The following is a 24,885-nucleotide window of genomic DNA, read 5'->3' as shown; positions in this document are numbered from 1 at the left end:
CTGCCCAAACTCTTTGTCTTTAAATATGTCTGCTTGTGTCTGTATGTGTGGATGGATATGTGCGTGTGTGCGAGTGTATACCTGTCCTTTTTTCCCCCTAAGGTAAGTCTTTCCGCTCCCGGGATTGGAATGACTCCTTACCCTCTCCTTTAAAACCCACTTCCTTTCGTCTTCCCCTCTCCTTCCCTCTTTCCTGATGAGGCAACAGTTTGTTGCGAAAGCTTGAATTTTGTGTGTATGTTTGTGTTTGTTTGTGTGTCTATCGACCTGCCAGCGCTTTTGTTCGGTAAGTCACCTCATCTTTGTTTTTATATATAATTTTTCCCACGTGGAATGTTTCCTTCCATTATATTGTTTACATCATTTTGTAAGTACTCTTTCACATTACAAATTGCATTTGTCTACGGGTGTCTGCAAGTTCAGATTCTTTTCTTCAGCATCTCTGTGATATTCTCCCATGGGTTAAACAAATGTGTAACCATTTGTACTGCCCTCTTCTGTATATGTTAAACATCCTTCGATAGTCCTGTTTGGTACTGACGTAAGAATCACTTACTGATCTTATGTGAATAACACCATGAACTACCAGCCTGGAGGTTGTGCACACAGTTTTCCCTTCTCTATTCAGATTCCATGTTCACTTAAGATTTCTTCCTCACTGCTGCTGTGGATTTCATGCTCACATGGATTAAACACCTCTGCAGTTGTCAGTACTTTTGTTTCAGTACCATTTTTGGGTGTGTTCTTTTTCACATTCAGCATGTATTTAAAATATTTGTTTAGCTGGTGGGATCAAATTCTGGATTGCAGATCAATCTTTTGATCTGGCACAGTAACATTTTTTAAATGTGAAATCACTTCTTAACAGGAAATCATTTTTATCATCTCTTTTCTTTGTAGTGGATATACATTTGTCCTTTTTATTACAACTAACGTTTTCCATTTTATGAGCTTTAAATTAACATTCACACACTTTTCTTGTAGTCTGCAATTACACTTCATGCAAAATATACCTTTCACAATGCATTTTGAACATTTCTTATCCAACAAAATATTTGATTTAACCATTTTTGAGCACTGAGATGTGCCGTTGCACTTAGAGAGCCCTTGATTGCACTCTTATATCAGCACTGCAACCATGGTGAGAAACACATAAAAATTAAAGTGCCACACGTATGTGCATTGTTTTCAGACAAGTGAATGTTGTCCTTGGAGACTGCCTCGATAATATCAGAAACATCCATGCAACGGCAGCATCGTGTAGAAGTCAGTTCAAAGCATGCCAAATATGAGATATGTGCATGAAATCAGAGAAACAAAATCAGAGAAGCTGTGAGCATAAGGAAAATGGTGTGAATGGATAACGACAGATGGAGCTTGGGTATGGGATGCTTGCAGCATTAGTGCCATGTGAGCTGTGCTTGGGCTTGAGTTAAGGGGACATGGAAATGACAGCTTCACAATGTAAAATTGTATGTGATATAAGGTATCTTTTCTTAGAATCTGTATTAGTTAGAGAGTTAATTCTGTCATTATGTGTCCTGTCAATGTTGAAACAATGATACTGTAAAATCTTGATCAAAGACTCGAATATTAAATTTTTACTCTATGAGCTACACTTTTCGTATTATTGCCCGTAATTTTTTGTTTTGCAGGTAATGGGCATAATACCATTTCAGTACATTTCATATTATCTGTCCAATCACTCACAGAAAATTTGACAGTTCTATTTTCAGTAAAAATCTGAGAAAAGGTACATTAAAGGTGGAAATGAAACTGTCAGGAAATTTACTTCAAAGTTGAAATAGCCCTGGTGTGCAGCTACAGTCTTCGTCTTTGAATGCTTTCCAAAATCTTTTCACATCGCCTCTTTTCATCATCTGTGCCTCCTTTACTAAACTTTTGAGAGAGCTGTCTGCATCTCGTATCCTAGCCTGATCTAAGACCAACTTGACACTCACCATCTGGGAGCCAACAGGAATTCCCAGTAGCTCAAGAACCTGGAATTTTGTGACCTTGGTTAAATGATGTGACAGCATCATATACACCAAAATGAAGTGTGTTAAAACCCACAAACACTGTTTTTGGGAGATGATGCCATGTTACACTGTCAAAGTTTCATTTAGGTTTTGTGTTCTTCAGGAGGTTTACATCAAACAGATCCCTGAAGACTGGTTTAATTTCCTCCATTAGAGCCACTAGTAAACTGTGGTGATGACTGTAATTCTCTACTGTTGTTTTTTCCCAATTATATTTACACCAACTGTTCTGATCATCAGGACATAACCCATGAGTAGGATGCTCATTTGCAGAGGCAATGAGGAAAAACAGTGCCCATACAGCTTTCCTCATAGCTTACACATCATCTGTTGTTTGCCTGATTGCTAGACCATAACAGTTCTGAATATAGTCTATTGCAGCATCAGTCAGCCTCCCTTTACCATCCAATATTTTTCCATCACTTAGCATTTTTCCTTTCATTGTCGTCTTTCGACATGTAAGTCTAGCTCCCATTCTTTTCTGAACATGCCTCATACTATCAAGCTTCTGTATCTCAACATTTCCATATGGTTTACTTTTCATAAGATGCCTAAAGGCTTTTGAATCACTGTCCCCCAAATAATGTAAATAATATACATCATACCACTGAAAAATGTGATCAGATATTGTCTTTACTCCAGCAACCTCCATACCACCACTGTTGCCTGAGTAATTTGCTATACACTTATCACTATGTTGGTTGCTCAGTTCGTTTGTACAGTGACAGTATTTTGACGTAATAGCCACATCAATCACCTTTCCATTGTCAACATTTGTAGTTGTAACAAGCTGTTGTTGGAGGTATGACCCTGTTTCTGCTGTGTACTCTGCAGCGGAGTGTGCACTGATATGAAACTTTCTGGCAGATTAAAACTGTGTGCCTTACTGAGACTCAAAACTCGGGACCTTTGCTGCAGAGTGAAAATCTCATTTTGGAACACCCCCAGGCTGTGGCTAAGCCATGTCTCCACAGTATCCTTTCTTCCAGGAGTGCTTAATTCTGCAATGTTCGCAGAAGAGCTCCTGTGAAGTTTGGAAAGTAGGAGATGAGGTACTGGCAGAACTGAAGCTGTGAGGACGAGTCGTGAGTCGTGCTTGGGTAGCTCAGATGGTAGAGCATTTGCCCGCTAAAGGCAAAGGTCTCGAGTTTGAGTCTCGGTCTGGCACACAGTTTTAATCTTCCAGAAAGTTTGAATAACATGGTATTTGCGGTTTCATCTTGCTACAAAACACTTCTCATTTTCTCAAATATCATCTAACTGTTACTGAAAGTGTTTTATAAACAGTAGGCGTCCACCCCCACCCCCCACCCACCCACTCCCCTTACCCCACCTGTACACAATACCTGGATATGTGCCTAGCACCAGGCTCCCAGTGCACTATGCCTCAAATAGTCTGCCAACAACAGCTATGTGGGCCAGCCTCCACATACCACCTGTGGTGGGTTGCAAGACTAGAGCGCACAGCACGTGGCCCCCTATGCTGCCTGCTTGAGTCATCCTCCACACAGAGACAGCACAGCCAGCATTCCTCCTCACATTGTGTTCTACTGTTTATTGAACTGTTTCCGTGTTTTGTCATTTACTCCAGCGTGAATAAATAAACTTGTTCTTAGTGGCCACACTATTGGTTGTATCTAGCATTATTACACACTTAGTGATGAGTGTGGTGTTCGTTTCTTTGTGCTCAGTCTATTTGATTGTTCTGTCAGTCCACATGTTAATGGAGGCAATGCTCAAATCCCTTCTTGAGCAGCAGCAACAGGCTCTTATGGTCGCTATCACAAATTTGTCTGCCACGTTTACTATGTGGGCTTCTATTCTATCAGCATATGTGGCACTTTTTCCTCCCTTGCAATCTGTGGTCGAAGATTGGAAGGCTTACAAGAAGCAGTTTCAGCAACACTTCCTTGCTTTTGCTGTCACTAACCTGAACATATGTAGAACTTTATTTCTTTTATTTACTCTCACATTTACCAGTTGTTGGGCCAGTTAACCCCAGGAATCAGCATCGCTTTTGTTCAACGAGATGTGTAAGTTGTTGTCCAATTATCACCACTAGCAAACACATGTCATTGCAGCGTGTGTCAATTTCTGTTGTCATAAACAGCCCCACCTGTTCTACTGGGCTCGGGAGGCCATATTCCATGGCCTCCGTCACAAATGTCAGTTTGTTACCAATGCCCATAATGATTCCTATGCTGATTCAGATGTCCATGATACCATCATACAGTTGGCTCCTGACAAGGAGCAGCATCAGTACACACTACAGTGTGAGAGTCCATCTTTGGCTTAATTGTTAAATACTGCTCAATGTTTTGAGGTATTTCATGCTACTGATGATCAGATTGAAGCTTAGTGTGACATTGCTGTGGTGGCTCATGTTCCTGGTCATCAGGTGTCAGTTAGTTCTCATGGGGAGTACAATGTGTCAGCTGTACAAATGCAGCAGCCTAAGTGCTGCACTGGAGAGCAACATGCAAACAATAACAACAACAGCAACCACTGCCATGGCAGCACTCAGTGCTCCCATCTTGCCCATACTGTTTCATGCAACATGACAAGCTGTGTGCCCTAAGTGCTGGATGACTTACAACAACTGTAGGAAAAGAGGACATATAGTGTATTTGTGTCATTCCCAGTTCTCTCCTGCAGATGTGGACATGGATGTCAATTGTGTATCTCCAATGCTTACAAATGATAAAAAGCTGTTTATTGAAGCATGAGTGATGGATGAAGTGCTCTGACTACAGGTGGACAAGGGTGCAGCTGTGACATTGCTGAACTCACAAGCTTATGTGAATTTGGGGTCCCCGACATTGCCTACAGTTACTCTGTGTTTGGTGAGTTACAACATGCAGTGTATTCCAGTTTTGGGGCACTTTACAGCTACCACTGTGTGTCAATCCATGGTTAGATCCTTCAAATCTCTGGTTGTGGATGATTTGTTTGGTCAGTATGCTTTTGGTGCCTTGGTTTTTCTTTTTCAGATGAGATGCACCTCACCAGTGGTTAGATTCTCTGTGTTCTGAGTTCTTGTCTCCATTTTTGGATGGATTAGGTTGTGCCACTGATTTTGGGCCCCACATTACCCGTAAACCTAAGGTGCAGCTGTGTTTTTTCCAGGTATGCCCTATTCCGGTGTCCTTGCATGATAAAGTGAAATCAAAATTGGACAGGCTGACGTCATTGGGTCACACAGTCTATTATATCAAGTGAGCTGTCTATCACCCTCGTGATGGTTAAAACACCAAAGGTCAGCTTTGCCTCTGTGGCAACTTAACAGTTTCCATTAACAGTTAATATCTCATTGACACCTATCCTTTGCCCCATCAGGCTGAGTTAATGCCCAAACTCGCCAGGGGCTGGCATTTCTCCAAAATTGAAGCCTATATACAGGTTCCATTGGATGGGTTTTCAAAAAATTCCTTGTGATTAACACACCCTTCAGATTGCACCAATATCAGCACTTTCCATTCAGTGTACCTACTGCCCTTGTGATTTTTCTACATTTTTTGGAACAGATGATGATGTCTGTTACAGGGAACATCAACCATCTCGGTGATATTGGGATGACAGAAGCATCCTTGGAAGAGCATTTACGCAACTTATGCTCCTTGTTCATGGTTTTATATACAGCAGGGTTGATGTTCACTTGGCCAAGTCACACTTTTTTCAGCCACCCAATTTGTATTTGGGGTTTCTCGGAATGTTGTCTACCTTACCATTCCACTGTCAAAGAACTCCAGGCATTTTTAGGGAAAATTGATTATTATCACAAATTCGTTCTGGGTGCAGCCCCATTGTCACAATCTCTCCACGAATTGCTCCACAAAGACGTTCCTTTTTGATGGGTGCTGGCCTGCAAACACTCTTTCACATTTTTGATATCCTAATTACTTTCTGCTCCTTGATTGGCTACCTTCCATCCTCGCCACCAGCTGGTTTAGGCTGCAAATGCCTCTCAATATAGACTCAGGGCTGATCTTGCACATCACTATGAGGATGGTTCTCGGTGCCCAATAGCTTAAGCATCACAAACGCTCAACTCCACGCAGCAGTGCTACTCCTAAGTTGAAAAGGAAGCACTTGCTATTGTCTGAGCCCTCAGGAAGTCAAAGCCCTCAGCAAGTTTCATGTGTTCATGTATATGGGTCAAAGTTCCACCTTATTACTGTCCACAAGCCCTTGGTGTCATTGTTTAATCCTTCTGCTTCATTGCCTGACAAAGCAACACATCACCTACAGTTTTTGGTCTTATTTGTGTCTCGCTAAAACTATGAAATACATTTTCAGCTTACTGTGCAGCAAACCAATGCCTATGTACTGTCCCAGGTTCTGATGGGGCCAGATCCTTCTTTTGATCAGGATGAGATCCTTCATTTTCACTTAGATGTTGCGGTGCAATGTACAGTGGAAGAGTTTCCTATTGCAGGTTCATGGATTGCAGCTGCTGTTGCTGCCAATCCAGTTTTGCACTGAGTTGTTCACCTTGTTCAGCATGGTTTCTGATCCTTTACATAACTAATTTGCTCTCCTTCATCACCTGTTTGTCTATGAATTTGTTCTCTTAGCTATGGATGGACTGTCACAGGATTGTGATCCTGACCACTCTATGGTGGGATTCACTTCATCTCCTACATCAGGGACACTGGGGATGGGGAGGGGGGGGGGGGGGGATCTCTCATACCAAGTCATCGGCCCATCAACATCTGTTTTGGCTTGGTATCTATGGTGACATTGTGCATCTTGTCACAGCCTGTCCTCAGTATGATACAGAATAGGCAACACTGCAGGTGATGCTCTCTCCATGGCACACACTGAACAACTGTAGGAACGCATCCATGTTGATTTTGTGGGACCCTTCATAAATTCTTATTGGCTGTTAAATGTCGATGCTTCCTCTGAATTTCCATATATTATCCGGAGCAGAGAAGGCTATGGTTCAGACCCTGTCAAAAAATTTTCTAGTGAAGGATATCCTAATACACTTGTGAATGACAGATAACATTCCACAGATTGTGTCTCAGACCTTCCACAATTTCTGCAGCCACCAAGGCACTTGCCATGTGACTGCTCCTCCTTTCCATCCCCAATCTAACAGTGAGATGAGACAGCTTGTTTGCATATTCAGGATTCAAATGAAAAACTACATTGCTGACTCTTCCATGGACTACACCTTGACACAACTCTTGAGTTGCTACAGGTTAACGCTGGTGGGGCAGCGAGATGTCCCGTAGTCACCTGCCACATTCCCTCCTGCAACTGTTTATGCCATCCCACCAATATCCAGTGGTGCGGCCCTCATTGCAGTTTGCTCCTGAGTCCACCGTCTGGGCTTAGAGGTGTCAGCTGCTGACCGAAATGGATTCTAGCCATTATCCACAGTTGTTGTGGCTGCCGCCTCTCTATGGTGGCACCAGTAAGGGTCTGGTGGTTCACCAACATGACCAGCTGTTCCCTTGTGCCACAGCGAGGGCAGCAGGTCTGCCGTCTCCACCTCCCTCAGCATCTGTCTCGGCCTCTCAGGGGATCCCTGCTGAAGGGGTGGACCCACCCACCTTGTGGATGTTGCCATCTCCTGCCTCTCCTCTGGGATCCAGCGCCCCAATACATGCTGCTGGCCCTTCCTGTAATGCTTCGCTACAACATGCATGCCTGCCACCAGCTGGGGTGGCACTGTCATGTCCTTCACCACTGATGTGTCCAGCAACCGCTACCTAGTGTCCAGCACCTTCACCACGAGTGCAGTGCACTCATGCGGAGGGTCCAGACATTGAGATGCTGCCAGTGCCACTGTCACGAATCATCCTTTATGGTTTTTTGCTGGAGGTGGTCGCTGCACATGCCCGCGGGTGCACCACTTCCACTCATCTCATTCCACTGTCACTGTCATCACGTATGGCATATACTCCAGGGACTGCAGTTTTGTCATCAGTCATCCTGATGCCCGCATCAGAGGAGCATCCTTTCCCCAATATGGGTGCGATGCTGTAACCCTGCACACAAAACCTGAATATGTACTGTGGTGTCAGGCCACTGAAATGCTACACTACAAATAGTCCACCTGTGGCAGCTGCACACGTCAGCCATCAGAGGCCACCTGCAGTGGGTCACAAGACTAGTGTGCATGGAACAACATCAGCCATGCTGCTTACCAGAGCTCTCTCTATATAGACAGCACAACCAGTGATCCTCCTCAGGATGTTTTCTACTGCTTCTTGTACTGTTTCTATGTTCATTGTTTATTTGAATGTGGATAAATAAACTCTTGTTCTTAGTGGCCACATTATTGGTTTTGTGTAGCATTACGATACACTCAAACTCTCTCTCTCTCTCTCTCTCTCTCTGTGTGTGTGTGTATGTGTGTGTGTGTGTGTGTGTGTGTGTGTGTGTGTAGTAGGTTGCATCTTCATCATGCAATTAAGTCAACTATTTTTATTTAGTATGATTATTTATGACCCTATAATCACTGTTTTCAGATGACTTTTGGGTTCTGTAGATGTTATTTTCACAGATTAAAAAAAGACATCACATCAAGTAAAATCAACATAATGTTTTACCCCATGAGAGGCAATTCCTACACTACAGTAATTGTACTGTCATTCAAATAGAAGATTCTTTGATGTCTTGTATGCAACACAACACAGTTAAAATGTGAGCTAACAGATTACTGTGATTATTCAGGTTACATGCTGAGCTACAAAAGAGATCATGGAAACTGGCAAGAAGTTAATTTAGAAGCTGAGAAGACTACCCACACGCTGGAAGATCTAAGCTGTGGAGGAACTTACCATGCATTTATTTCTGCACAAAATAGAATTGGCAACAGCCCACACAGTGCCATACTCACTGCTAAGACAAAAGGTGCAGGTTAGTAATTAATTATTCCTTGGTCTTCTTTTATACTATATCTCGTTTCAGCACTTACACAATTATACATAACTTCAAGAAAGTAATGTGATCATAAAAGAGCTTATTATATCTTTAAAAGCAACTAATGGGAACTCCACATAGGAATATCAACAGTGTAGGAAAAGATAGATTGCTACTTACCACAAAGAAGGCACATTAAGTTGCAGACAGGCACAATTAAAAGTCACCTTCATCAGCAAAAGAGAAACAAAGCAACACACACCATTTAGACACACAGTCAAGCACAGCTCACACACACATGACTGCCAACTCTGGCAGCTCAGGACAGAACACCATTCTGGGAGTTGGCGCCATCATTGTACACACAGAAAGATGTAACTGCTTACCTACCGTTATGCTGGGAGTTTATCATTTAAGATAGAATTTTAAGAAACATCCAGACTGTGTTTTGACCAATAGCCAAGATCAGTGGCCATTTGTGTGTTAAAGATGATCTGAGGCTGAGGAAGCCCTGTGTTTAGAAGATTTCATGCCTCTGGGGCAAAGCATACATTAACTGTTTGTACTGTTGAGGACAGGTGTGCGGAAATATTGCCATCACGTAAGATTATAACAGCCTGAAAAATCTGCAGTGGCAGAGCATTGTTTAGTACAAGGACACACAATGAAATACAGGGTGTATCAAAAAGAATCATCTGATTTTTAAAAAATCATAACTATTATGTTATTTGACATATGTGCATGAACAACGTACTGTTGGAAAGAGAAAACTGTTGAGTTTTACATGTTTCCCGCTAGTTAGCAGTGGCATCTGGAAGTGTGGGAATTTTTAAACCAAAGGATTACTGAACGGTGGATCAAGCACACTGGACCAAATGATTCAGCCTTACATTACTGGCCTCCAAGGTCACTGGACATGTTGTTGTTGTTGTTGTTGTTGTCTTCAGTCCTGAGACTGGTTTGATGCAGCTCTCCATGCTACTCTATCCTGTCCAAGCTTCTTCATCTCCCAGTATTTACTGCAACCTACATCCTTCTGAATCTGTTTAGTGTATTCATCTCTTGGTCTCCCTCTACGATTTTTACCCTCCACGCTGCCCTCCAATACTAAATTGGTGATCCCTTGATGCCTCAGAACATGTCCTACTAATCGATCCCTTCTTCTTGTCAAGTTGTGCCACAAACTCCTCTTCTCCCCAATTCTATTCAATACCTCCTCATTAGTTATGTGATCTACCCATCTAATCTTCAGCATTCTTCTGTAGCACCACATTTCGAAAGCTTCTGTTCTCTTCTTGTCCAAACTAATTATCGTCCAGGTTTCATCTCCATACATGGCTACACTCCATACAACTACTTTCAGAAGCGACTTCCTGACACTTAAATCTATACTTGATGTTAACAAATTTCTCTTCTTCAGAAACGCTTTCCTTGCCATTGCCAATCTACATTTTATATCCTCTCTACTTCGACCATCATCAATTATTTTGCTCCCCAAATAGCAAAACTCCTTTACTACTTTAAGTGTCTCATTTCCTAATCTAATTCCCTCAATATCACCCGACTTAATTAGACTACATTCCATTATCCTCGTTTTGCTTTTGCTGATGTTCATCTTATATCCTCCTTTCAAGATACCAACCATTCCGTTCAACTGCTCTTCCAAGTCCTTTGCTGTCTCTGACAGAATTACAATGTCATCGGCGAACCTCAACGTTTTTATTTCTTCTCCATGGCTTTTAATACCTACTCCGAAGTTTTCTTTTGTTTCCTTTACTGCTTGCTCAATATACAGATTGAATAAAATCAGGGATAAACTGCAACCCTGGCTCACTCCCTTCTCAACCGCTGCTTCCCTTTCATGCCCCTCGACTCTTACAACTGCCATCTGGTTTCTGTACAAATTGTAAATAGCCTTTCGCTCCCTGTATTTTACCCCTGCCACCTTTAGAATTTGAAAGAGAGTACTCCAGTCAACATTGTCAAAAGCTTTCTCTGAGTCTACAAATGCTAGAAATGTTGGTTTGCCTTTGCTTAATCTATTTTCTAAGATAAGTCGTAGGGTCAGTATTGCCTCACGTGTTCCAACATTTCTGCGGAATCCACACTGATCTTTGCCGAGGTCGGCTTCTACCAGTTTTTCCATTCACCTGTAAAGAATTCGCGTTAGTATTTTGCAGCTGTGACATGACTGTACGTAATTATTTCTTGTGGAGGTTTATAAAGGACTCTGTTTATTTGCCTCCATTACCAACAACAGTGAATGAACTGAGAGATCACATAACAGATCAACTGTGGTAGCTGTAACTCAAGACATGCTCACTGCAGTGTGGGAACAGTTTGAATTCTGCACTGACATATGGCATGCATCTCAAGGTGGGCATATTGAATGCCTGTGAAATAAAATAAAAATAAAAACTTTTTGAGTTTCCTGTTCATTAAAAACCGGATTGATTGTATATATTTATTAGCTTCAGAAATATAGATGAGGCAAATTGGATGATTCTTTATGATACACCCTGTTTTATGAGATTGTGAGGAATGGGAATTTTGAGAACAGCTGTAAAGATACAGTGGAAGGACAGAAGAAAACAGGAAAGAGAAGAATAAAAATGTTGGCTGAAGTGGAAAGAGGAACATACCTGACTACAAAGCAGTGGACCTGGAATGGAATTGTGAAGACAACAGTGGTGTTAAGAACCTGCCAATTTCCTGAACTCATTATAATGATGATGAGGATGATGGTGTGGTTGCTGCTGCTTCCTGTTACTGGGATTTTGTTCTGTGGAATCCATTGAAATTAGACGAGCAGAGGTTCTTACTACTCCCCTGAATTCATTGTGGAACCCTGTTCTGATCTGCATTAAAATACATTCTTTGACTCAGTTGCCAGAATATTTTGACATTTATGGCAGTGGTACCCCAATTTTGTTTGCCTTCATCACCGGCAGTGCTGCTCCTACCTTTGGGGCAGCACTCGTGACCCTTATAAATGTGCAAGTACTCTTTGCTGACCTGTAATGGCACCGGCTCCAGTGCGGCATCTGTTTGATGGAACTTACTGGCAGCAGCATCTCACCTAAAGATGATGGCCAGTTGATCCATTGAAATATTGTGTAAACTTTACTTGCGAGTCTGGCTGCACCCCTAAGAAAAGTATCAGTGTATCAACGGTGTGCCTCCAGGCATTTTGTCAGGTTGTTGTTTCCATTTTCTGTGCAATATTTTGATGATTGACCCAGCCCTCAGCTACAGGTGTTGCAAGTTTTGCTGTTATGTGTACTCACTGGCTGGACTCAACCAAACTGTGAACTATTGTTCTCATGCTGTTATTTATAGCCGAGTTCAGTTCCTGATGTCCACTACACCCTTTGATGAATTTCAGATCTTGCACTGCTGTCATGTGAAATGCACATTCTCTCAGTGTTTTCCAATTCTGGTGGGTGTTATGGCTGGTGAGATTTTAATAAATAGAATGCTGGACACCTAGCATTATTTAAATTGGAACCTCTATCACTGTTTATTACATTTTCAGAAACTTCTATTTTGATTTATATCTTAATTATGCTGTCCCTGAAACTCATACAAAAGCCAGGATTTATTTTTACTAATTTATGATGGTGTGTACTATAACAGCTAATACACAGTAACATCTCCTAATGATGTGTGTTCACATTTTCAGCTGTTTTGAATATTTAGTTTATCGTTGACATCAATAAGGTAATAAGTGTTTTTGGGTGCTCATCAAATTTTTACTTTCGGAAAAGATAGACCAAAGAATTTGCATTAAATTTTGAAACTTCCTGGGAGATTAAAACTGTGTGCCAGACCAAGACTCGAACTCTGGACCTTTGCCTTTCACGAGCAAGTGCTCTACCAACTGAGCTACCCCAGCACAACTCATGCCCCGTCCCCACAGCTTTAATTCTGCCAGTACCTCATCTCCTACCTTCCAAACTTCACAGAAGCTCTCCTTGAACCTTGCAGAACTAGCATTCCTGGAAGAAAGGATACTGCGGAAACATGGCGTAGCCACAGCCGAGGGGATGTTTCTAGAATTAAAGTTTGTTTGAAAAATGGAATAAAATACAGCCCCACACTCAAAATGTTGACTATGGTTTTGGGGAATCTGCCATGAGTAAGACAAGAGTTTACGATTGGTATAAACATTTCAAAGAGGGTTGAGAAGGCATTGAAGATGACGACCACCTGGATGCCCTACCACATCAATTACTGACCACAGTGTGAAAGAAGTAAATAAAATGGTTCTGTAAAATTGCTGAATCCCCATCAGAGAGGTCACTGATGTCTACCTATCCTTTGGCTCATGCCAAGCAATTTTTTTGGATGTTTTGGACATGAAAAGCACAGTTTGTTTTGAAATTGCTGAATTTCAACCAAAAACGATGCTGTGCAGACATTGATGAGGACTCACTAGATGAAGTCAACAGTGATATAGAATCTATAAAGAAGGTTATAACAGGTGAAAGACCATGGGTATACAGATGTAACATCAAAACTAAGACCCGCTTCTCTGAAGTGGAACTGCCTGAAGACCCAAGACCAACAAGTATTTGACAAGTTTGATTACATGTGAAAGTTCTTCTAACTGTTTTCCTCAGTCACATTGGGATAGTGTATCATGAGTTCCTGCCATATGGTCATATGGTCAGTAAGGAATACTACCTGGAAGTTACGTGCTGCTTTCATGAAGCAATCCAAAGAAAATCACCAGAATTGTGGCAAAACCACTTGTGAAAGTTGCATCATGATAATGTTCCCATTCACACTTCAATGCTTGTTCATGTTTTTTGGCAAAAAACAAAACTGTTGGGTTGCCTCAGCCACTATATTTGCTGGACATGGCCCCCTGATACTTCTTTTTATTTCTGACACTGAAGAGAACCTTGAAAGGACATCATTCTGTCACCATTGATGAGAGAAAAACAGAACTGCTGAAGCTAAACACCATAACGAAAAGTGAGTTCCAGAAGTGCTTCCGAGATTGGAAAAGGTGCTAGCACAAATGTATTATGTATGTGGGAGATTACCATGGGAGTGTGACTAGATGCAGGCTAGACACATTTCAGTGGGCAGTTTTGCAGTAATTATGGGCATGTATGATAAGCTAAACTTAACAGCTTTTTTTAAGGCAGTAGATTTTAGAGTGTTCCTCATTGTCTTTAACATCTATTCAAAATAGCATATGTAGTTTAAGTTAATGTATTAAGAGGCTTCCCAAATATCCATACAGTGGGACATTCTTATTCATGAGGAAGTTGTTATTAACAATAGTGCAGTTTTATGAGTAACTGTGCAGACATTCTTATGCTGCATGTGCAAGAGAAAAAACTTAGCAGTTCTAAGCCCAATGCAAGCTGAAGTAAAAATAAATGTAACCTTTGTTGCTGCACTCAGTACATGACTTTCTCAATACACATTAAACTATGAGTGTCGCCATCAATGACTGCTCAAATGTCTCCTACCCATATCTAGAGAATATAATTCTACTCATTCTCCAGATATGGCCTTATATGTTTCTGATATCTAAAGTTCATGGCAACCTCTGGCTACTTCTTTTAACTGTACTTGTCATCCTGGGCCATATGCAACCATAAACGGTATTGCGTTTCTGTGACCTGTGCTGTCATCTACATCAAAATGACATATCAGCTGCCTCTCAGTGTTCCTTCTCTTTCTTTCTTTCATGTGTCTTGGATCTGCTTCACTTCTGTGTTTTAGGTGATTTAACACTAGCCAATAAACAACTCGAAAATATATCCAAACATTTCTTGAAAATTTCTTCATAGATTGCACAGGATGTTTACTTTTCAAATCCAGCAAAACTAATGCTATCACTGTGCTTCTCTGAACGTATAATTTTCCCTTTCCAAGGTCAAGATTAACATGGACTGGCACCATTGCAGCTTTTCTTTATGTATCTTGAGCATCCACATTACGTGACCATCTGACATTTTGGTCATATGAATTGGTATGATTGATGCAGGATGACATCCTAGTGTCTGAAACTTCCATTAGATCAAAGCTCCGACAAAAAATTAACTCTTTCTATTGCAGTATGATTTAATAGGAATCATTATGCACAGGTTAAACCTTAAAAGAGGGATGTATTATATTTTCTCTTGTATTCAAACTGAATTGATTAGAGCCCTACTAAACTCAGTGTTCTTGCTGAAATGCTATGCACGTGTATCATCTACTGTGTCTCAGTACTGCTCCTTAGACCTAGCATTGTACGAGGGTGAGTCAAATGAAAACCTTAAATTTGTAATAACAAATCAAAATTTCGCACCGTTATCCTGTAAGTTGGTAAACGTGCTACAAAAAGCTTGCAGAATGGCCTGTAGGTGGCAGCATAGTGCAGATGCACACATACCGTCGCAGTATCAGTATAAAGATGGCCGCCCCACTTGCGACTTGCACCAGGGAAGAACAGCATTCTGTTATTCGGTTTTTGCATAGTGAAGGCGTGAAACCTATTGAAACTCATCTATGAATGAAGGTTCAGTACAGTGATGCATGTTTGTCACAGTAGCAAGTCTACAAACGGAGTAGGAAGTTTGCACATGGTGTGACTTCAGTGGAAGATGCTCCTCGCCCAGATCAGGCACAACGAGTTGTGACTCCAGAGAAAATTCCGGCAGTCAGAGCCATAGTGAAGGAAAACCACCAAGTGACACTGTATGACATTGTTTACAGATTAGTCATGGGTCAGCACACCACATTGTGCATGATGTGCTCCAGTTTCACAGAGTGTCTGCAAGATGGGTGCCAAGGCAGCTGACTCCTGAAATGAGAGAACAACGTGTTGATGCTTGTAAAGAACTTCTTAGGCCCTTTGAATGAGAAGGTGATGGCTTCCTTGCAAGAATCATTACTGGGGTCGAAACCTGGGTTGACTTCCACCAACTGGAAATGATGAGATCGAGCAAGGAATGGCACCGTTCCTCATCACCAAAACCAAAAACGTTTCGAACAGAAGCAGCAGCAGGGAAGGTTATGCTGACTCTCTTTTGGGACGAAAATGGCATCATTTTGGAGCATTGCATGCCTAGAGGGACCATTGTCACCAGTGCATCATACACAGATCTCCAAAAAAATCATGTGCGACCTGCAATCAAATCAAAGCGACATGGATTGCTGTCAGCAGGTGTCCTTTAGCAACATAACAATGCAAGGCCCCACACTGCTCGTACAACAGTTGCAACAATCACAGATCTGCATTTTGAGTGTCGTCCTCATCCACCATACTCACCAGACCTTACCCCAAGTGATGTCCGTATGTTTGGAACACTCAAAGACGCAATGGTAGGAAAGAAGTTCCTTTCTGATGAAGAGGTATGCCACATGGTGCATGAGTGGTTGCGCGGACTACCAAAATAATTTTTTTCTAAAGGAATTTATGCACTTTGTAAGCACTGGAGGACTTGCATTGATCGTGGGGGAGATTATGTTGAAAAGTGATACAGCTTTGTACCACTTTTGCACAGTAAATAATATTTGAAAAATATTTGAGGTTTTCATTTGACTCACCCGCATACATTCCTAGTTGACTTGTGATATTATTATATTATGGAAAACATCTGTGCACTGTTATAGGAATTAATTTAGTTTTATCTGTTAGAACCACAGGTACCAAACACAGAGACCCTCATGTCAGCAAATGCAACGTCTCTTCATTTGCGCTTGCATAGCTGGCCAGATGGTGGATGTTCTATGTTATATTTTGTCGTTGAATACCGGATGCGTGAAAGTAATGAGTGGATACTCATTGACAATAATGCGCCACCAAAGAATCTCCTGATAGGGGATCTTCAACCCGCCACATGGTATCAGTTGCGACTAACTGCTCACAACAGTGCTGGTTCCACCAGAGTGCATTTCAACATTGCCACAACAACATTGACTGGAGGTAAGATAGCCATGATGAAGCACTCTATTGTTAAATTCTCTGAATTTCCATATAATAATTTGGCTTCATATATGTATCTAGGCCCAGTTCAAGAACATCTTTCCTCACAAGAGACTTACCATTTGAGTGCCCCTCCTTCCTCCATTTCCATCATACACTTCCACCAGTGTCAGTATTCACTACTAATTGTGATATCTACTACATAAAAACCTTGCTCATGTTCACCCCTGATCTCCTCAGCTCTGAGTGCCAAGTGTGTGCTTGAGGTGTATCCAGTGTAGAAATCTTACAGTTCTAGTGCCCCTCTGTGCCTGGCACTCAAAGTGGCAACTTGTGTTGCTTCTGCCATAAACCAGCCCTGTGTGTATCTCTGGTTCAGCCACATTGCTTTGTTTTTAAATTTTCTATAGTGTGTGATATTCCTCTAGATTTGCAAGCACATATCAAACACATAAGCATCTAATAAGTAGAACAAATATAAAGAAGAAATATTAACCCTGTATTTGATTTCTCTTATCAGAAACTGTTGGCCCAATGCAAGTAAGTGGAAAATCAAAAAATGCAGGTCGATTCTATGAAGACATTCATGTTATAGTGCCATCCATTTGTTCTGCAATTTTGTTACTATCTACTGGATTGCTTGTGTACGTGGCAATCCACAGAAGGTGAGTGAATGAACTGTAATAGTCTCTCCATTAGTGTGGTTCACTTGCCTTCAGAGTACTTCAAGTTCTTCTGTCCTCAGACAGTGTCGACAAGATACAGAGTACAAAGGAAATCAGGGCTTACCTGAGAGCCCAAGTGTTTGCAAGGCAGCAGCTGAAATGGATAACAAGAGAAACTTTCAGCAGATCTATTCATCGTGCCCCACTAAAATTGAGGATCATCTTACACTTAAGCAGTCGGATGATTCTTCTGGTAAGAAACATACTGAGTATATCAAAGATTGATATTACTTATATTGTATTTTTATACAGTGTCAGCTTTGGGTTGTAACATGTTATGAAACAAGAGTGTTTGATTGACAATAGAGTACCTCAATAATGTTAGTGTCAACTGTGTTAGTATGTAATTTATTGTGATGGAAAAACTATTACTAGTGTGAACTTATTAATATTTGTTTAACATACCTGAGGGAGTTAGATTAGGAAATAAGAGATACCATACGTAGTACTGTAGATGAGTTGTATTATTTGGGCAGCAAAATAACTACTGATGGCTGAAATAGAGAGAATATGGACTGGGTTTCCATCTGAGCTCTTGATATTCATACAAGTGGTTCTCTTTTCTCCAAAGGTCTCTTTAACTTTCCTGTAGGCAGAATCTCTCTTACCCCTAGTGATATATGCCTCTAATCCTTACATTTGTCCTCTAGCCATCCCTGCTTAGCCATTTTGCACTTCCTGTCGATCTCATTTTTGAGACGTTTGTATTCCTTTTTGCCTGCTTCATTTACTGCATTTTTATATTTTCTCCTTTCATCAATTAAATTCAATATTTCTTTTGTTACCCAAGGATTTCTACTAACCCTCGTCTTTATACCCACTTGATCTTCTGGTGCCTCCACTACTTCATCCCTCAAAGCTACCCATTCTTCTTCTACTGTATTTCATCATTTAACCATACAGCAAAGCTGTATGCCCTCGGGAAAAATTACAGCTGTAAATTCCCCTTGCTTTCAGCCATTCGCAGTACCAGCACAGCAAGGCCGTTTTGGTTAGTGTTACAAGCCAGATCAGCCAATCATCCAGACTGTTGCCTCTGCAACTACTGCAAAGGCTGCTGCCCCTCTTCAGGAACCACGCATTTGTCTGGCCTCTCAACAGATACCCCCCCATTGTGGTCACACCTACGGTACGGATATCTGTATCGCTAAGGCGTGCAAGCCTCCCCACCAATGACAAGGTCCGTGGTTCATATCCGTCACACTTCTTAAATGAGACTCCATACTCACAAATCAAAATTTGTGTTCCAATAGCTTGTGCATGATGCCGCCATGAATGACCACTCCAATTCTACCATTCGGTTGCCAATCCACAGACTCCAGTAACATCCCTAAGACGGTATAGCATTTTTTGTGTCAAAGTGAACATTGTAATGATCTCATGCATATCCATTGCTTTGAGCACTCTCTCATCCATCAGTCACATAATTGACTGATATGTCTGCATGGGTAGAACTGTCTGTTTACTCTTCTTGTAGTAATGCTCAGCAGTTATACCCCAAAATATTCTGCATTAATATACAGACGAGGGGCAGGCTAAAAGTTTTGATTATCACCTCAAAGAAATCAAGCTGTGACTATGGAGCTTGGTGATGGTGTTAAGCTGTGACTATGGAACTCGGTGGTGGTGTTTGTCTTTACAAAATCATGCTTCAGTGTGAAGCTTTTTCCAAGTGGTGGGTGATTTAACAGAGACCTTGGTTGTAGAGGTCTGCAGTTTGGCTATTCAGGAAACATTCCATGTTGGAAATCGTTTTGTCATAATTCTGGAAATGCCTGCCAAGCAATGGTTTCATTATCCAGTCATTCAGGGAAGGAGCAAAATATTACTGGGTCCATGCCAGGAGAGTGAGGGACCAGCTTCCCATTATCCTCTGTCTTGGTGGTCTCTTGTAATATCAGGAGATTTTGATAGTAATTTGCTAGCATCACAGTATGACAGTCACAAAAAAATACTCTGCATCACCTTGTCCGATGGTGGTTGGATCTTCCTATTTTTTGGTGGTAGTAACTCCATATTTCCCCTCACTGTTCTACTGCTTTGTCTTGGCACCACACAGCAGTCGTACATGGTGATCAGACAGATAAAGAAATGGTCCTACTTGAACTGATACAGCTACACCATTTTTTTTTTTTTTTTTGTCTTGGTTCGACAGGTTTTTGAATGGGTGTGGAACTGGCCACGATACTGTGGCGTGGGAATTCCAAAGTGTAGCAGTACTCCAAATATGCACCTACAAACAAACAAAAACTCAGTTATGTAACGTTATTTTATCAAGTTTATATTGAAACCTTATGACTAAGGCTTGTACTGAAGACACAGTACAATGTGTAACATTGCTGATTTAAAAGGTGTTGATCAGCATCTCCTTTTCTGACCTAATGGATGAACATATAGGTATTTATAACTTTTTTGAATAATCAATATGTCAGTGTGGAAGATAAATTTCACTTAATATACTTTCTTGATGATCAGCTTGCAGATAAGGAGTCCTATAATTATCACAGAAAGGTCAGTAATGTACAAATACTTATTTAAGTCTAACTTACCGTATTCACCCGAGTGCAAGATGACCCTGAATATAAGACGATCCCCCTTTTTTTAAGAGGCTCCATGAGAAAAATTTATTTTTAACGTATTCTGAATACTGTAATCAAAAACTACAAGTTGGTTTATTGAAATTAATTATTTGCCTAAAACACTAGTATTTAGCTATTTTAAACTTAGGCCATTTATTGACTGTCTGGATTTTGATAATACAAGAAGAAATAAAATAACAAAAAGAAATGATTTACATCAATTTTTATTTTCACTACCTTTTTTGCTTACTAAGTCTGTCATATGTGGTATCACTATTATCAATCATAACCATCATCCTAACAGCGCAGTTGTGAAATTTTTTATCTTTGTCATCCCATATATTTTGCTGAATGAGATTTTCACTCTGCAGCGGAGTGTGCGCTGATATGAAACTTCCTGGCAGATTAAAACTGTGTGCCCGACCGAGACTCGAACTCGGGACCTTTGCCTTTCGTGGGCAAGTGCTCTACCAACTGAGCTACCGAAGCACGACTCACGCCCGGTACTCACAGCTTTACTTCTGCCAGTACCTCGTCTCCTACCTTCCAAACTTTACAGAAGCTCTCCTGCGAACCATGCAGAACTAGCACTCCTGAAAGAAAGGATATTGCGGAGACATGGCTTAGCCACAGCCTGGGGGATGTTTCCAGAATGAGATTTTCACTCTGCAGCGGAGTGTGCGCTGATATGAAACTTCCTGGCAGATTAAAACTGTGTTCCCGACCGAGACTTGAACTCGGGACCTTTGCCTTTCGCGGGCAAGTGCTCTACCAACTGAGCTACCGAAGCACGACTCACGCCCGGTACTCACAGCTTTACTTCTGCCAGTACCTCGTCTCCTACCTTCCAAACTTTACAGAAGCTCTCCTGCGAACCATGCAGAACTAGCACTCCTGAAAGAAAGGATATTGCGGAGACATGGCTTAGCCACGAGGTACTGGCAGAAGTAAAGCTGTGAGTACCGGGCGTGAGTCGTGCTTCGGTAGCTCAGTTGGTAGAGCACTTGCCCGCGAAAGGCAAAGGTCCCGAGTTCGAGTCTCGGTCGGGCACACAGTTTTAATCTGCCAGGAAGTTTCATATCAGCGCACACTCCGCTGCAGAGTGAAAATCTCATTCTGGAAACATCCCCCAGGCTGTGGCTAAGCCATGTCTCCGCAATATCCTTTCTTTCAGGAGTGCTAGTTCTGGATGGTTCGCAGGAGAGCTTCTGTAAAGTTTGGAAGGTAGGAGACGAGGTACTGGCAGAAGTAAAGCTGTGAGTACCGGGCGTGAGTCGTGCTTCGGTAGCTCAGTTGGTAGAGCACTTGCCCGCGAAAGGCAAAGGTCCCGAGTTCGAGTCTCGGTCGGGCACACAGTTTTAATCTGCCAGGAAGTTTCATATCAGCGCACACTCCGCTGCAGAGTGAAAATCTCATTCTGGAAACATCCCCCAGGCTGTGGCTAAGCCATGTCTCCGCAATATCATTTCTTTCAGGAGTGCTAGTTCTGCATGGTTCGCAGGAGAGCTTCTGTAAAGTTTGGAAGGTAGGAGACGAGGTACTGGCAGAAGTAAAGCTGTGAGTACCGGGCGTGAGTCGTGCTTCGGTAGCTCAGTTGGTAGAGCACTTGCCCGCGAAAGGCAAAGGTCCCGAGTTCGAGTCTCGGTCGGGCACACAGTTTTAATCTGCCAGGAAGTTTCATATCACCATATATTTTGCTGTTTGTTCCAAATAAGTGCAATATCTGATGTTGTGGTTGTGGTGTAACATGAGAATGCAACTGTCTTTTGCCATGTACATATCGTATTTTGAAACTTCTTGGCAGATTAAAACTGTGTGTCGAACTGAGACTCAAGCTTGGGACCTTTGCCTTTCGCGAGCAAGTGCTCTACCACCTGAGCTACCCGAGCACGACTCACGCCCTGTCCTCACAGCTTTACTTCTGCCAGTACCTTGTCTCCTACCTTCCCAACTTTACAGAAGCTCTCCTGCGAACCCTGCAGAACTAGCACTCCTGAAAGAAAGGATATTGCAGAGACATGGCTTAGTCACAGCCTGGGGATGTTTCCAGAATGAGATTTTCACTCTGCAGTGGAGTGTGCGCTGATATGAAACTTCTTGGCAGATTAAAACTGTGTGCCAGACAGAGACTTGAACTCGGGACCTTTGTCTTTCGCGGGCAAGTGATATCGTATTTCATTTCTATATTGATGTGGGAATGTTACAATGTTTCTTGTATCTGGGGACAATGGGGAGCTATGGTTCGCCCAGGCCCCTAGTCTCAGGGAAAGGAAAAAATATAGTACAGTCAGGTGGTTTTCTTTCAAGAAAATGATTTAAAGGTTTGCATTATGCAGGTTTTTAACAGGGGCAGAGCTGGATCTTCTTTGTGGCTGCTTACAAGTCACCTTTTGTCTTCCAAAATACTAAAAATACTCCATACCTCAGGCCTTGGCCACCTCTCCTATAAACCATCATATGGGTGCCTGTGTTCCAAACATATTATCTACCCATCGCTCTTTCATTGGCTGCACAGAACCAGCAGCTGACCCATACCCAATTGTATCTTTCATACCTCACAGTGAGCATTGACAGCAATTGTAGGAAACACGTAAGTACACTGTACATGGTTTTTATGACTTAAATTTTGAATATTTTTGAAATAATCTGTTTCTCATAACATCATATCTGATTCTCTCTGATTCCCTTCTTCATCACTGTCTGATCAAAGATGCTCCATCTCTGAAAGTGTAATAATTTTGTTATCAACAGGACATTCAACGTAATTTCCCTTTTCATTTACTTATCCTTATGCTTCTGTAGATTCACTTACATCTCTTATGTTGCCTGAAGAACTTTGCAAGATACATATCATAAGTCAGTTTGTGGAAATAACTTTTACTCTGCTGTAAGTGAATTATTTTCTGAACACGGTAAAAGAATTGGAATGAAAAAGAAGCTTGGTTAGAGTATAATGGCCTGTCAACTTTGGGTACATTAGACAAAGAGCCCTAGCTCAGGAAGAACTTGGGATGCAAACTTTTCAGGGAACTATCATGCATTAACCTCAATTTTCATTGAATCAAATTGAGGATTTCAGCACAATTATTTCCAATCATTTATGCAGCTAATCCTCGTGGTTCAATGGATTGGAGTTCTAGCAGAGTTGCTGGAGGTCCAAACATCTGTGTAGGCCTCCAGTAGTTCATAAGGTACACTTTTTTCAGGAAAAGACAAAGATCCATGTTCTAAGTCCAGGCCAGAACACAATTGTATTTTGCTGAGAAGGGCAATTTCTGTGCACACTCTGCTACAGAGTAGGTATTTTATCCTCGTAGCTAATTCATTACTTTTACCATTGTCTTAAGATGAGTTCTGCAGTATATATCCTTCCTGATGTACTACTGCAATTGAAATAACTTTCGTCAGCAATAACATTGTTCACAAATTTCTACCAGGAACTCTATATGAATAACAATTTCATTTTGTTTTATCATTTCAGAGCTCTATGAGATGAGCCCATATGCCACGTTTCCTGTGTCATGTGATCTTGCAAGGACAACTAACACACCAACACTTGACTATACAATGCAGTTTAAAACCTTTGGACACCTGGAAAATGATAGTGGTGTACAACAGGGATGCACTCTTCAAGTCAACAGAAAGCGTCAGCACATGATGTCTGATGACAGTGCAGGTATTCATTGTTTGTAGACTGATAACCTTGTAGTTTAGTCCCTTTAATCTACATACCAACCAACCAACCATTGTTTGTATCAAATTAAATTATAAACTAAAAAGGTGCTTAGGTACAAAAAATATTTTATAGTCATCTCTGCCTTTGTTTAACTTTGTGCTTCTGATACGACCAACTTAGGAGATCTGCATATACCATGTCTTTGCAGCCCACTTATGAGGTCTGCATATACCCTGTCTTTGTTCCAAACTATGGAAAAAAGAACTCATAGATTTTAATTCCAGTGTCTTTAAAATCTAACTTTTAATATATTGTACAGTTATATCGGTTTTGTAGCAAAGGTCCATTGCCGTGTGTATTACTTCATTGTGTGGTGGTCTTCTTTAAATACTTTACTTTTGTATGAAACTTATTCACAGTTGCAAATATGGTCAACCATCAGCTGTACAGGGTGTTACAAAAAGGTACGGCAAAACTTTCAGGAAACATTCCTCACACACAAATAAAGAAAAGATGTTATGTGGACATATGTCCGGAAATGCTTAATTTCCATGTTAGAGCTCATTTTATTTTGTTCTTCCACCTACGCTCAATGGAGCACTTTATCATGATTTCATACGGGATATTCTACCTGTGCTGCTAGAACATATGCCTTTACAAGTATGACACAACATGTGGTTCATGCCCGATGGAGCTCCTGCACATTTCAGTCGAAGTGTTCGTACACTTCTCAACAACAGATTCGGTGACCGATGGATTGGTAGAGGCGGACCAATTCCATGGCCTCCACACTCTCCTGACCTCAACCCTCTTGACTTTCATTTATGGGGGCATTTTAAAACTCTTGTCTACACAACCCCGGTACCAAATGTAGAGACTCTTCGTGCTCGTATTGTGGACGGCTGTGATACAATATGCCATTCTCCAGGGCTGCATCAGCGCATCAGGGATTCCATGCGACGGAGGGTGGATGCATGTATCCTTGCTAACGGAGGACATTTTGAACATTTCCTGTAACAAAGTGTTTGAAGTCACGCTGGCACGTTCTGTTGTGTGT

The 24,885-nt window shown here is 41.5% G+C and overlaps 1 protein-coding gene and 1 non-coding gene across 2 annotated transcripts in view; one reads left to right on the top strand and one right to left on the bottom strand.

Annotated features, from left to right (window-relative positions):
• LOC126456813 (Down syndrome cell adhesion molecule-like protein Dscam2) overlaps positions 1-24,885 on the top strand; it is a 389,296-nt gene that overhangs the window by 325,813 nt on the left and 38,598 nt on the right. The window contains exons 29-33 of the mRNA XM_050092611.1: positions 8,727-8,912; positions 16,561-16,848; positions 17,369-17,513; positions 17,594-17,766; positions 23,634-23,828. Coding sequence (XP_049948568.1) covers positions 8,727-8,912; positions 16,561-16,848; positions 17,369-17,513; positions 17,594-17,766; positions 23,634-23,828 — 987 coding nt within the window. The remainder of the gene's footprint in view (positions 1-8,726; positions 8,913-16,560; positions 16,849-17,368; positions 17,514-17,593; positions 17,767-23,633; positions 23,829-24,885) is intronic.
• On the bottom strand, positions 20,868-20,942 carry Trnas-cga (transfer RNA serine (anticodon CGA)). The gene has a single exon. It is a non-coding gene; the product is annotated as a tRNA-Ser (tRNA).

Source organism: Schistocerca serialis, chromosome 1 (assembly GCF_023864345.2).
Source record: "Schistocerca serialis cubense isolate TAMUIC-IGC-003099 chromosome 1, iqSchSeri2.2, whole genome shotgun sequence".
NCBI lineage: Eukaryota > Metazoa > Arthropoda > Insecta > Orthoptera > Acrididae > Schistocerca > Schistocerca serialis.
This window is presented reverse-complemented; position numbering and strand designations above follow the sequence as displayed.